The sequence below is a fragment of the Trichogramma pretiosum genome, unplaced genomic scaffold (genome assembly GCF_000599845.2).
Source record: "Trichogramma pretiosum strain Unisexual culture from Peru unplaced genomic scaffold, Tpre_2.0 scaffold21, whole genome shotgun sequence".
In the NCBI taxonomy this organism is placed as follows: domain Eukaryota; kingdom Metazoa; phylum Arthropoda; class Insecta; order Hymenoptera; family Trichogrammatidae; genus Trichogramma; species Trichogramma pretiosum.
Window position 1 is genome coordinate 977,820 of NW_019640940.1, and position 14,273 is coordinate 992,092.

The 14,273-nt window shown below is 40.2% G+C and overlaps 2 protein-coding genes across 5 annotated transcripts in view; one reads left to right on the forward strand and one right to left on the reverse strand.

Moving 5' to 3' along the window:
• The window catches only part of LOC106659899 (unconventional myosin-Ie-like), an 88,078-nt gene extending 86,565 nt beyond the window's left edge, over positions 1 to 1,513 (forward strand). Inside the window, exons 18-19 of the mRNA XM_014382652.2 lie at positions 151 to 882; positions 958 to 1,513. Coding sequence (XP_014238138.1) covers positions 151 to 882; positions 958 to 1,034 — 809 coding nt within the window. The 3' untranslated portion in view covers positions 1,035 to 1,513. The remainder of the gene's footprint in view (positions 1 to 150; positions 883 to 957) is intronic.
• A 670-nt stretch (positions 1,514 to 2,183) lies between these two features.
• LOC106659952 (EH domain-binding protein 1) lies at positions 2,184 to 13,922 on the reverse strand. 4 transcript variants are annotated; one of them, XM_023457910.1, is made up of 19 exons: positions 13,301 to 13,922; positions 11,836 to 12,196; positions 8,911 to 9,118; positions 8,643 to 8,824; positions 8,341 to 8,552; positions 8,110 to 8,251; positions 7,723 to 8,007; positions 7,252 to 7,441; positions 6,993 to 7,147; positions 6,660 to 6,891; positions 6,377 to 6,547; positions 5,579 to 5,710; positions 5,098 to 5,193; positions 4,557 to 4,772; positions 4,334 to 4,480; positions 4,027 to 4,244; positions 3,747 to 3,935; positions 3,552 to 3,673; positions 2,184 to 3,477 (listed from the first exon to the last, which is right to left on the reverse strand). In XM_023457910.1, the coding sequence occupies exons 2-18, from the start codon at positions 11,937 to 11,939 to the stop codon at positions 3,592 to 3,594; spliced, it is 2,961 nt and encodes a 986-aa protein (XP_023313678.1). In that variant the 5' UTR covers positions 11,940 to 12,196; positions 13,301 to 13,922; the 3' UTR covers positions 2,184 to 3,477; positions 3,552 to 3,591. The 4 variants fall into 4 exon arrangements, with proteins under 4 accessions (XP_023313678.1, XP_014238225.1, XP_014238226.1 ...); XM_014382739.2 differs by having other exon boundaries at positions 5,098 to 5,196; positions 13,301 to 13,920; XM_014382740.2 differs by lacking the exon at positions 5,098 to 5,193.
• Between the last annotated feature and the right edge of the window lie 351 nt (positions 13,923 to 14,273).

A 14,273-nucleotide genomic window follows, 5' to 3' on the forward strand; every position in this document is an offset into this window, starting at 1 on the left:
CATTGTTCACTAAAGAATTGAATTACGTCCATACAAATATATTTTTAATTGTTTTTCATATGATATTTTTCAAAATGGTCATTCACTGGTACCCGGTCATTGATTGGTCTGACTACCCTATTTAACATTATTTTTTCATCCTCTGCACAGAACCTGGCGTTCCGCTGACTATACGCACGGGTTACGACGCGAACGGAGCCGCGAATCGGGCTGTCGCAAATGGCAATAATCATCATCATCATCAAAACAATCATCAGAGAGCACCGGCGAACTCGGTGCAACAAAGTAACGGCCAACAGCCAGCTCGATACGCCAATACGCCCGATCAAGAGCCACCACAGCAGCAACAACAACAACAGCCAACGACGCAGGTGACCAACGGACGACCAATTTTACCGATCAACAGGCCAGTTTTTCAGCAAACCGCCGCAGCCAATAAGATTCAACAGACGCAACAACAGCAGCAGCAGCAGCAGCCCAACAAATTGCAGCAATCCGCGGGCATACCGATCATGGCCGTGCTGGCCAACGCGGCCAAGCAGTCGCAGCATCGCGGACTGATCAAGGCGCCGCCGCCGCCGTCCGAGCCGGCCCCGCCGAATCAGCCGACGATCCACTCGGCTTTCAGATTGCCGCAGCTGAATTCCGTGGCCGCCGCGGCCGCGCTAAACGGTCAGCATCGCTTGCAAAATCAGCAGCAACAGAAAATTCAGAACAACAATATCAATGCCCAAAATAACGGTCAAGACAAACCGAATCCACGCCCAAGAAAGCCGCAATTACCGAGTCTGCCGAAAGTCAAAGCTCTCTACGATTACAGTCCGCAGGATCTCGACGAGCTCGGGCTGCAGGAGGGTGACATCGTCGAAGTGTTGAAACAACGTGAGTATTTAGACGCGGTATCCGATGATTGAGTTTGCCTCGACGTCGATTAATTCTTGTCGCGTTTGTTTACAGACGAAGGCGGTTGGTGGCAGGGAAGACTGAAGGGCAAGATAGGACTGTTCCCATCCAATTACGTAGAAAAAATATGAAGTGGCTGAACGATTGAGAGCACATCCAAAGACGTGAATTTATGTGACAGCAAAGCGAACCGTGTGCCCTTCTTTGGGATACATCTTTTTTTTTTTACAAATATTTGAGAAAGGATCGTACACGCATTTTTCAGTTTATTGTATAAGGTTCTGGCAACCTTGACATCATGTGCACTGCCAATATATTTTCTTTCATTGTTTTTGTATAACATCAGAATGTTTAACATTTTATTTTCTATGGCGATTTTTTAAAGTTTTTATTTGATAATTTATTTACACGCATTTTCCAAAGATTCTTTTTTTCTGTGAAAAAAAACCAAGACATCACATTGTTGAAAATCGTGAAATGTAGCGATATCAGGCTGCTCTAGACATTATTTTTTATTGAATGAATTTAGAATTTTTATGTACATATTTAAGTTAAGATTGAAATTAAGGTGTATTTTAACTGTATTACCAAAATAAATCGATCAAATTGATAATCACAGTCGTTTCGATTCTCACCTGAACCACCATCTTTCAGATCCGAGCCATTGGAAATCAAATCTACATTTAAAAATAATGACAGGTTATACAATTATTTTTTCAATATTTTTATTGAGCCTCATTTTCATAAATAGTTTATATTGTATGTTCGTAAAGACTTTATTAAGTTTGGTAATATACTTTTTCATTTTTTTCATATCACTTATTTGATCGCCTATACACTTCACTGCATCACTGCACTCGCGATTGATTGATTAAACACTGGGCAAGATGTTGAATTCACTTTTTGTATGATAAAGTGAGTCAAAAAATGATAAGGAAAAAATGTAAGCAAAATATTGATTAATTTAGGACGACATTTTTTATTTCATTATTTTTAGGCACTGGATTAACGAGCTAATGTTGTGATTTTCTTTTCTTTGATTTGCGACTATAGGTAATTATGTACGCGTGTTCATGTGCGAGTTTATGTATTTACACGTACGATTACAAGTGTAGAGATTTTTTAGCATGAATGCTTGGACTGGATTGGTTACATTTCTTATACATAATTTAAATAGTGTTTTATAAGAATGTTTTTTTTTAAATAATTCTGATTAAAGAATATTTTATAATCAATTTTTTGCGATAACTTAATTCCTATTAACATTTAAAATGCAAAGCATGTTAAACTTTATAAATAATAGTTTGTTTTTTTTCTTTTTAATTTTCTCAACAAAAAAAATTATCATTTTAATTAGTTGAATACCTAACTGAAATAATACTAATTCCGGTGACATTGATATTATGAATCAAAAGTGTCACACGGATAATGTAACAAAAATTTAACTATTAATAATTTTCCAAAGCCACTACTTAAAAGTATTTATACACAGACTCTTAAATTATTCACAAATTATACTTGAACAAGTTATAGTTTGCCCGGTAAGCAGAATTTAACACAACGAAATATTCTACCTAGTTGTTTTATCAACGTTTCCTAAAATATAACACAATGCACTGATATTTGAACTAAAAAAGAAAAAAAAATTCATTTCTTTACATCAAGGTGTTCTTGGACATAAATGATACATGCTCGTAATACGAGATGGATTAACATGATACAAAATAAAATAATATTTACTAAGCTTAGTGATTGAGTATGAAACCAGTAGTAAAAAATATAATATTCATTGAACTTTGCTCTCTAGCTTCGACCACACGAGTGACGAATTTACGTTAAATTTATATTATCATTGCAACGTCTTGCATCAAAAATTTGAATAGAACGATGAACGGCAGCGCAATGTGTGTATACATATGAGCTTATACATATACGGAATCGATAAAACACACGTACACGTTACACGCTACGAGTACACGAATTACTCGTATTTCATACGTACGTACATAAATATACTCGCGTATGTAAATGTATATATATAGAATCTATATGGCACAATGTCGAGTATGCAAGTTGACGAAGACGAAACTATGAAATTACGCTATGAACAGATAATAGCTTATTGCAGAAATTACGCTCGCAATACAGCTCGAGTCGTTGATTTCTCGACGAAGAACCGAGTAATGTGTGACTGAATTTCGATCGTAAATAATAAATGAGTGCGCACTTCTCTGCGTGATGAACAAAAATCACATTTATCGCAACTTCTCATGCCTTCAAGTGTTTTTATACAAACGGCTCAATTGAAATCTAAATCTTAATATTTTGCAAATACGAAGATATAAAAGTGCGGTGTTAAATTCTAATGTAGAAAGAATTGTTCACAACGTGCAATTTTCTTTTCATTCTTCACGTGACGTCTTCGAAATATGCATTCTATCTCCTTATCATTTTTTTTTTTCGAAAAAAAGCGTATTATCACTGCGCGCACGAACACCAATCTATTGCATTAACATCAATGTTCAAGCTTAATGTCATTTTCTTTGGCAAATCTAAAGCAATTTTAAGATATATCTGTAACATAACAAGACGATCGATATTAAAGTAATCAATAACAAGAGATATGTAAAGAAATGATAAAAACTCACCCTGATTTCGAGGTAAAAAACCCATTGCTACGACGATCACTCATTGAATGGAACATTTCTGGTTCTCTCGCGTTAATCCGGCAGTGGACAGTTCGCGTTCTATTTCGTCATCGTCTTCGATTCTATAAAAATAGGTCGTAATTAAAAGATTATTCTCGTATAAGATGCAAAGCAACAATCAAAAAAAAAACTTACGCTCTTTCTTGCGAATCAAGGTGATGCACGAGCTCGTCTCTTTTATTAACGATCGAGACTAACTCCTCGAGCAATAAATTTTCCCGAACTTTTTGATCTTGAGTTTTTTGCCAGTCTTCGACCGCAAGTATGGTTCTTAACTCGCGATTCAATAGTTCGAATTTCCTCTCCAGATCGTCTTCTTTTTCTCTGTTCAGGGAAAGAAGCATACGAGTATAATTAGAAAAATTGCGTTTTCAAATCGACTGAAAAAACTCTTCGGTAAAAAAATCGTAATTACAAAATATTGAGCTGCATCTGCCGTCTGAGCAAAGCATTTTTCTTGTTGACGAGAGTGAACCACAGTGCCATCAGCCTTTCTGTTTCTTCCTCATTGTCGCTTTCCATAGCCGCTCTCAATTGTTTCTCGAGCTTAGCCGCCTGCACGTCTATTTGGCTTTGTTCTCGTTCAAGGGCTTCTAGCTCGTTTTGTATGTACGACGACATGTCTTTTCCCAACTGAAAGTGCACACGAACATAAAAAAAAATAAATAAAAGTTTCAACTCTGAAGTACATTCAAATAACAAATGATTGTCTCGATTCTTACTCCTCTTCTGAAGTACGGTCCTCCGTCAGGACTCTTTTCCGGAGAGATCCTTTCCATGATTTTCGAAAACGAATGCAGAGGAGAGCCCAATTTTTTCTCACCGCCAGGTGACATGGAACGATTCACGATATTGCCATTGTACTCGGACTAGACAAAAAAAAGACAAAAAATAAGATCGATTCGCATCATCACTACCATATAAGATCGCAAAATTTGAACGTACTTTAATACTGATACGATCGTCGGGCGTCGACGGCGTTATGCTGCGCCTCGGACTGTTCGTGTTGTTGAGCTCGTCGTTGGACCGTTGATGATCCGAGGAGCTGTTGTCGTCGGTGCCGTTGAGACTGTTGTTGAGCGAGGCGCTCCTTCGGGCCTCGGCGAGTAATTTGCGCGCTCGCTCGTGCAGCTGCTGCTGACGCTCCGCATCGTTTTGATTCTGTGTAGGAGGCACGTGCGAAATTTAGTATGCGGATTGGCACTCGAGCCTCTCGATAAACGATTCATTTTTCGTTAGTTAATCTTTACTAATCGATACAAAACTACTGTTATTGTTTTGATGTCCGTACATATTTACATTGAACTTGGTGCGATATTCATACCTGAGTGCGAATCAAGTTATATATTTTATAGTTACATCTCTTCTACAGGATTAGGCAGTTTCGGACACGTGCAATCGCAGAAAAAAAAGTCAAGCCCCAAAACCAGAATAAAAAAAGAAAAAAAAAGGCAAGCAAAAAAAGGTCAACAACTCAAAAACAAACCTTAACAGGACTTGTGGCAGAGAGGAAGGAGCGGCCTACACCGGTCCTCCGGGTTTTTACTTGTTCTAGGAGTTTTCTGCAACGTTCTTCCCGGCGCTTCTGGTGTGCGAGTGTGTTTTTTTATTGGTTTTAGTGCGTAACAAACGTACAAAATCAAACGAATTAGTGCAAAGTAATAACAAACGTATTCATAAAGTATTTGCTTATGAATCATTGTGTGTGTACATGAACTACTCCAATTGTAATAATTGCAATTTGCTTCTGGAGCGAAATAGGGACGTAATACTCCCCCATAGTCCTCAAATATAATTTAAAAAATAATAATAATAAATAAATGAATGAAAATAATACAAGTGCTGTTTTACGTGCTTAGTTGCAAAATAAAGGGACGTATATATAATATATGCAACGCGTAACATTGCGAATAGAACACACAAATTGTAGGAGAATATAAAAAGTAATGTGCAGAAACGATAATCACTTGTTGTTGCGCTCGTTGCTTTTGTTGTTGAGATTGCTCTTGCTGCTGCTGGTCATCCTGCTGTTGCGAGGGTGATACGCCTCGACACTCGGAACTGGCTCGGCTGCCACGATCAGCCGAATGGACGGACTCCTGTAAGCAAACAAAAGTTGAATTTCACCGCTCATAGTTAGTAATTAACTGATTTTTTGAATGGAATATTTATAGCGAAAAAAAGATGAACTATTATCTAATCGTATTATTGGCATATAATATGTAGTCTACGCAAAGTAGTCGGTTACCTTTAACAATGAATTATTGCTCTACGAGAGGGGAGGAAATCGTTATAGAGTCGAGAGGGTGCGGTCGCATTAGATTTGATTTATTTATTGGCTAACTCTAGAAAGAGCTCGAAATGGATAGAGGGCGATAAAAAGGTGGGAATGAAATAATGCTGCACGGATACGGTACAGCGACGAATTTCGTTGCATTCGCAATTAGAATCTTGAAACGGTGTTAAGTTAAAGACTGATAAGTCATGACAATGAAATAAAATGTAAATAGATAAATATATTATATAAGTAGATAAAAGTTATGGATAAATTGATGAATTGTAAATTCTCGAGCGATAAGAAGATCTAACTAAATAATAGCACACGTTTACTGCAAAATCAAAACAAAACTAAGTATTAAATTGTAAAATTTTGATCTCAAACTACGGAAAGAAAATAAATTCAATATAGTCGTTTCAAAACACAGCACACTATATAGTAGAAAAAGTAAACTCTCATGCACTTTTTGTTAGGCATGCATACTGACGGGTGTTTGGGCAATAACGGTTGAATTCGAGATCTTCTCCTCGTCGGTGTGGCTACTCTCGTCCTCCTCGTCGTCCGTGCCGAAGGGCTCGGACAACTGTTGTCGCGACACGACTTTATTTTTCGACGCCTGCAGCGTCTGCTGGGGCGCCTGCGGCGTCGGGGACTTACTCTATTGTGAATTTATTTATTTTTTGTTTCATTCGCTTTTGCAAATTTTGTGCAAAGAAAGAAATTTCATGGATTTTTTTTTTTAAATTTAAGCAATCGAGACGAGATCTTACCCTATCACGCAGAGAATTTTCTCGGGAGAACTTTTCTTTGGTGGGCGACAGAACTTTTCCGAGGATGTTTTTCGAATTTTGAAGAATCATGTCCTTGACGTCTTTGACACTGGTCGGCGATTTATCTTTATTGAATTGGTCGTCTTGATGATCGAAACTCAAACTTAAATGTAACTTATTCCTTAATGACTCCATATTCGTTTCCCCTTTTATATTGTCAAGTGGATTCGATCTATCGAAAGAAAATATTTGTTCGACGTCACTTATGTAATTAGATAAGCTCTGTAATCTATGATTGCAAGTCAATTAATTAAATTGCTCAAAATATCTCACCTTCTGTAAACTTCATTCTTATTGTTTCTCTGCTCTTTCTTCATATTGATAATTTCTTGTCCGAACAATTGATTACTGACGTCTGAATTATTGTCGGTGTTGAATCGGCCTATCATGTAGGACGACTCGTCGGTAGTTTTACCAATTTGATGCACCTACGAGAGATTAAAATTAGATTTTCGAACGCGATTAGAAATTTGTAAAAACATGAGCGATACGATATTATTACATAAGCTCGAATATATGGGGCAAATCTTACCTCGAGCTCGTGACCCGTAAAGTGAGCACGCAACTGGTAGAGATATGTCATGACGGCGAGCTTATCCGGCACCTTAAGAATGTCCATATCGGCCGGCTCGATAACGCGCGGAATTCCGAGCGCCTCGCCGGCGTCGAAGGCTCGCTTGCAGTTGCCCTTGACGTCGTGCGGCAGCAGAGAGTCAATGTCACTGCAACGAAATGCAAAATTAAAGGGTGAAAATACATATATAGCCAAGAAAAATAATAATCATAACACCGATGATCGAAATCAAAAGACAAGCTCTTGTACGCCGCAGCACCGAGCGCCGAGGTCGAGGTCGCGCGTGACTGAAACCATTATATCGCGGAGAGCGTGTAGTAACGTTCGGGTGTGCGCGCAGCAGCGAAAAAAAGTTTTTTCACCCACGCTCTCCTTTATTTTTTTCTTCTCGTTATAAATGCAAATTCTGCCCGCGCGCGTACTACTCACATGAGATCCGGCCTGAAGTGATGGATCACGGCGCAGAAAGCCATGCCGTTGCGCCACGACGTCGTCAGATTCGTCACTTTCACGCCCTGATAATCCTTGGTCACCTCCTTGCACCACTCGAGCAGATCCTGGCCCGGCGTGATGTCCCGCATGCGCTGATGATGATTGTTCGGCGCTCCCGTGGCCGATCCCGCCGTCGTCGTCGTCGACGTCGCCGTAGGTTTTTTCAGGTCCAACGGCCTCAGCAGCAGCCTGTCCACGTTGCTCGTGCGTTCGCTATTTTTACTATACATAGCAAATCGTAACGCGCGTGGATTAATTTTCATCGATGAAATCGATACGTGCGTAACTATATAATGTATATAATGCGTGGCGTAATATACTCACTCGTTTTGCATCGAGTCGTTATGGATCGCGTAAGGCCGATCGACGATGGTGTCCACTCTGTCCCTCGCGAAGCTGATGTCGCGCGGAAACTGCCTCTGGTCCTCGATTATGGGAGTGGTCTCGTCCTTCGACAGACTCGCCACTGTGCACAAATGAAAATAAAATAATGTTTTTTTTTCACAGCGTAAACAAAATTGTTGTTATCGGAAAAACCGAGAGTTCGAGACCAACCGCTTATCGGTGTGCTGGGTATTTCGCTTCCGGTGAGGCTGCTCGTCATCAGCTCCAGCTCCGCGGTTATGTCCAGTATCTCGTCGATGTTCCTTATCGACACCTCCTCGTTGTCCTCGGGTATGTCCTCGTTGTCGAAGTCGTCGAGGGGCGCGATGTCGCTGTTGTTGTTGACGGACATCAGACTGGCCATACTCTGCATGTCCTCGTCGCTGCAGAAGAGACAGATGAGTTACAGAATGTTTCGATCTTGTAAGGCGCAGTGTTTAGAGAGGAAAAGGAAAGGGAGGAAAAAAACTCACGTGGCCTTGCCCTCGCGCAGAAAGACGCACGACATGGTGCAGTCGAGGCTCGCGCTCACGATCTTCTTCGACGTCGGCTTCAGTTCCAGCTTGAGCGGCTGTTGACTAGATTCCAGGGTCGCGTACTTTTTCATGTTGACGTTGGCCGCGGCCACCGTGCGCCGCTTGCCCGTCGTCGCGATCTGTGTACAGCGAGAGACACACATATTATTATTATTATTTTTAATTTTAAGATGATGAAAAATAAAAAAAAAACAAGTATACTAACATCCTCGATGACGAAGGTCCAGTCCTTGTCCTCGAGCTCGTGGGTCCTCGGGTCCTTGAAAAGGGTTATCGACACGGAATGATTGTCCGGCACCGGCCAGCTGATCGTGCCCTTGAGGGGATCGCTCAGGCTCGGCTCCCATTCCAGCGGCTCCGTGCTCACGCGCCGACTTCGTCGCGTCCACACTATGCTCAATTTGTTCGGTTTCCTGCGAGCGTGAATAACAGGGAAACGTATACAATGTAACGTGATATCAGGGGGTTGTTGCTCTCTGCCGCGACACACGCACACGCAATGTTACCATCGATGTTTATAGAGTTTAAAAAGAGTTGGAAATTCTCGTAAATTCATTACGACCGTTTAAAAGCAAAAAAAAGCAGTGGCGAGTTATTACGTTGTACTCGAGAAAAGTGCGATTATTTCTAAGTAAAATTTACGCTCGCGCAACGTCGCGTATCGTACCGCGTGCATAAGCGAGCTGTATATTATACACGCGTTTTTCGAAATTAAAAAATTACCAATTACCGTCGCTACGTGCAGACGCATACATCATATTAGCTATAATGTATACGCGAGTATACTTAGTTTGATGAAACACACTTTTTCGCTGACGTAATGCGTAGTACGCGCGAAACGAGAGTAACGAGTGTAAAAAAAACAAAGTTACACCAAAACCATATTCTAAGAAAGCTCTCCGAGTACATATAGTATTAAATGGTGACTTTGAGGAGGCAATATAATAATATAATAAAAGAAAAAAAAAGTAGTTGAAGATGAGAGGTAGCATCCTATCGGGCTCTCGTGCATGCTTACTCGGCAAGTCTCTGTTATACGGCACACGATCTTTTGTTGGGTGCAATAATTCACTCGAAATGAGCGCGCGAGCGCGAACTTTCTATCGCGCTGCTTTCACGAGAGACAGAGAGAGAGATAATAATATCGGAGCTGATCTTTGTCAGTTCTGTACTAGAATGTCGGCCAACTTGTTCTTTTTTTATACAATTAATTAAAATCACAGAAAAAAGGAAAGAGGGAGAGAAAAATCCGACGGTATAGTTATTTTGCGACGACGGAATTCGTTGTATGCAAAAGTTTAACCACTGTAATTATTCGCGCACACCCAAACATAAACAACAACAAAAAAAGCAGGTGTATACGGTACACAACAATAGCAGCACGTGGGGAGTAGTAATTTCTGGCGTTCAAATATTTCGAGTTCCTGCAATATTTCATACAATTAATAACGATAATATAAAAGCGCGCATTCTCTCCAATTAAAACACCTCACGCTTAGCTCGGCACAAGGCTAATTTCGAACAAAAGAATCGACGAGGGTCTCGGGTAAAACAATCATTTCTCGCGATCTGTACAACTAATTCCGCGCTTTTCCAAATCGGTCTCGTATAATATTCACCGCGTAGACAGTATACTGGTGTAAATAACGCGATCACGTGTTTACGCGCTCGTTGCAACGAGGAATTTCCTCGTGTGTGTGTTGTGATCTAAAAATAAAACGGACGCGCGGATTATTTCGATAGACAGCTAGATTCCTTGCAGCTGATTGAACCGGCTGGTCAAACATACTCCGCTATGTACGAATAAAGTTCAATTACCCTCTGCTCAGCGCCCGTATGTATTTTTCGTTCGAATTCTTCCTTGATGTATAATCATCGTATTCCTCGATCGATGATCGTATAATATAAGCAAGCAGCTGCTGCTGCTGCTGTGACACTACGTCAAATGCCCGAATAAAAAAAATAAAAGAAGAAAAAAAAAAGTGAGAGAGAGACAAGCAAAAACAATAGGTCGAATGAACGAACGATGTTTTTTGTGCGGGTATGCGTGTGCGCGCATATATAAGCAACGAGAAAATAGCAGCATTAACGCTTTGCGTTTTTGCATTTCCCGACTGTGTGCGCGCGCGTGGGCTATTAATACACGTGCGGACTCCGATTATCGCCGAGGATACACGCGTACAAATCTATATATCTATAATAGTCATCGATGTGCGAAGTAGTCGTTATTATAACTCTCGCAAACGAATAATTAATATAGACTCGACGACGATTTGTTATTTCTTCTTCTTCTTCGCTTTTTTTTCTCTCGCTCTCCGTATTTTACGACGACGATCGAACTCACGGTAGGTTCGCGTCACACGATGCGATTCATTGTAATACAGCATCGGCGCATTATTATATATTCGACGACGACGACGGCGACGATTGACTTTTGCGCTTTATTACGGTACTTTTCCTTGTTTATCGCGCCCCGACGACGAGCGTGTTCGAGTCTCTGCGTCGGGATTTTTATAACTAAACGATGACATGTAAAAAAGAGCACATGCTTTAGAACCTGATTTCAAGGCGAAAGCTTAAAGCTTATGAATATTTTTTTTTAGTGTACCGCTGCACGCGCTACGCACGTGCGTGCTACTATATATACAGTACAAAACGATTTCCTCGGAGATAATAAAAAAAAGGAAAGAAAAGGAAATAAAAATTCACGAGATAAAAGAGAATGGAGAATCGTTTTCTAATCGAGTTGTGTGCAGCTGCGTGGTGTGCGCGCACAATATTACGTATGCGGCACGAGCGACAAAAACAGTCTCGCGCTTTATATTATTGTTTATCGAGAAAACACAAGGTACCCGTTTGAGAGACTCTCCTCCTGCCTTTTAGAGCTGCGCAGCGCAATTTTCTAAATTTATAATGTAAGCGTTTGTGCATAGTGTCTGCGTGCATTGGCATATGAGCGCGTGGGCGCGAGAGCGTTTCGCACATAATGCGCGTTTTGTCTCGTTCGACGTCCGACGTCTATTTATACGATTTATATCGTGTGCTCTCTTATATACATTGAAAGAAAAAAATTTTGACAGCTCGAAGCAATGAGTCATGACATCGAGAGAGAGAGAGATTATTTGCTTACCATTTGGTGGTGGTTTCGAGCGCGGCCTCGTGATACGAGACCGTGAATTGAAACTTGGCCGCGCGCTTGTTGACCCGCTGCAGTCTCTTCCACACCGAGCTCATTTTTCTTCTTTTCTTTTTTTGTTGATGATTGGCGGAAGGAAGACGAAGGGATTATCACCTTAGATTATATACGTTCTTGGTACAATAAGATCGATTTCTTCGGACGGATCGAAATTTTTTTGGTGTGTCTCTGCGGGTTTTTTTGCTCTCAAGTGGTCATCGACGACGATGATAAGCGCGTGGAGTGGACCCTGGCATTTTTGGAGCGAATGTCGTCGTTCCGCTGGCTGATAACGACGCGACTCTTCTCAGATCGTCTGCCAAATTGATACACAAATTTTTTTTCATTTAAATGAATGTTGGGAATGCTATCTACTATGAACTATTTTGTCGGTGTTTGATCGTATAGCTACAGAGGAGAAAATTAATAAAACTGGGTGCTCTAGCAAGTTTACCGTATTTAAATCAGATGGATATATTTCAGATTAATTATATATCCAGAGAAAAGTGATTTTTATAGTGCGAACGATAGTTGACATAATGACATTAAAACTTGCAATGAGACCACTGGAACGCACAAAATTAGTTCAATGACACTTGAAAAAATGATAACATTGTCTGTTTAAGCATTGTGTATCCAGTTATGTATAAAGATTACTATTGCATCATAAATTAATAGTTAATTAATAATTTTTTATCAAACTATGTTTGTTATCTCGACTAATATGACCTTATTATCATCAAAACTATTTTTTTTTAATAAATTTTTGATACAGATAATCTGAAATTATCATTAATTAGTGATTTATTGCTATGATGTCAGTGAAATAATTAATCATAGGATTTTCAAGATTTACAGTAAAGTTTTGTCATATTTAAAAAAATAGTTGTAAACAATGAAGCTCATTGTTGTTATTAAACATTTGTGGAACTACTTTACGACTTCCTAGTGAATAGTCATATGTATTTAAATAATTAGCACACAGTATACGCTATATCTTGAAGAGATTGTTCATAAAACTTCCTGTGCATTGAATCACATACTTGAATATAAAAACATTTCAAGGTTCCCAAAAAAAAACCATTATAAATCATTTTGCTTCAAATTGAATAATGATTCAGAGTATGCGTTATCAGAGAAAGTATCCTTTAGACAAACAGCTAAAAACCACACAATCTATTCATCGTGACAACCCATGTCATGCATAGAAAGCACTCAGCTGTAGTCAAACTTCACCGCTGTACATTCTTTTTTTTCTACAATATAATAAAAAGAAGAAAAAAGAAAAAATCACACCCAGCCTATCGCACGTTCACCAATCTGCCAGTGTGTAGATAGTATCAAGCCTACACGACTTTCTTCATCGCGTTCTATATTTATTATAATAAGCCAGTAGGGTATAAATGATGATATGCCTTACCATTGAGCTTGACCATAACGCGGCAGCATAAGCAGCATAAGCAGCAGTAGCACACATTCGCGTTGATATTATTACAAACACTTTGCACCACGATTTTTCAACGCACTATTCAACTTGCATTAATATAATTATGCATTAAAACTTGGTTGTTTGTGTAGTAGTAGCACCCACACGGCGAGTAGTAGTAGTAGCAGCACAGCAGCAGCAGCAGCAGAGAAGTTCAACAGCGTACGACGACGACGACGAGCAGTGGCAGCTCATGTCTCTCGATGACGCATACCGAAAGAAGATAGAGACACGTTCAGAGGCGAATAAAACATAACATTATAGCACACCACTTGGCTACATCGGATATATTATAATACAAGAGAGAGTGAGACACACACAACGCGGGCGCACACTGACTGACATGCACAGTCCACGCTCTCCTCCTCGCGCTCGCCAGTCACGAAAAAAAAACACACACACACACTATGTGGTCCGCTATTCAACGCTGCCTATTACGATCGAAAAAGAGAGAGGATGCGTACGATAACATTTAGGTTGCATATATATGTGTACTATGTGTACGGTCTACACGGAGTCGTGAAGCGAAACACACTGCCAGAGTCGCTGCTTTTCTGCGGATGGCAAGCAGCAGCAGCAGCCTATAATGTGCTGCGTGCAGTTCCCGTGTCCCGTCAAAAAAGCCAAGTATATGTCTGTCTGTGTGTTTGTGTGTGTGTGTGTTTTATCGATCCCGTAGTATGGAAAGAGACTGTGACGGGTAGACGGCCACTGTACTTGGGCTGCCTTGTTTTGCGCCGAGCTGCGGTGCGGCGGCCGCGATATCGCATGTTGCACAGCACGATATAACACACATGACTGTTGTAGCTCTCTGCTTTATCGATCGCTCGAATGTGTCAATATTTTCATATAGAAATCGATAATTTTGAACATTTTCGGTATGGCACGCGTTCGATGAACGATTCAT

Bases quoted from the DNA above. Each gene is read 5' to 3' on its own strand.
- LOC106659952 (XM_014382739.2), bottom strand. From the start codon at position 11,939: ATGAGCTCGGTGTGGAAGAGACTGCAGCGGGTCAACAAGCGCGCGGCC. The intron at 4,245-4,333 runs GTAAGAATCGAG...GTGCACTTTCAG, and splicing joins GACCGTACTTCAGAAGAGGA to TTGGGAAAAGACATGTCGTC. The intron at 3,936-4,026 runs GTAATTACGATT...TTCCCTGAACAG, and splicing joins CAGATGCAGCTCAATATTTT to AGAAAAAGAAGACGATCTGG.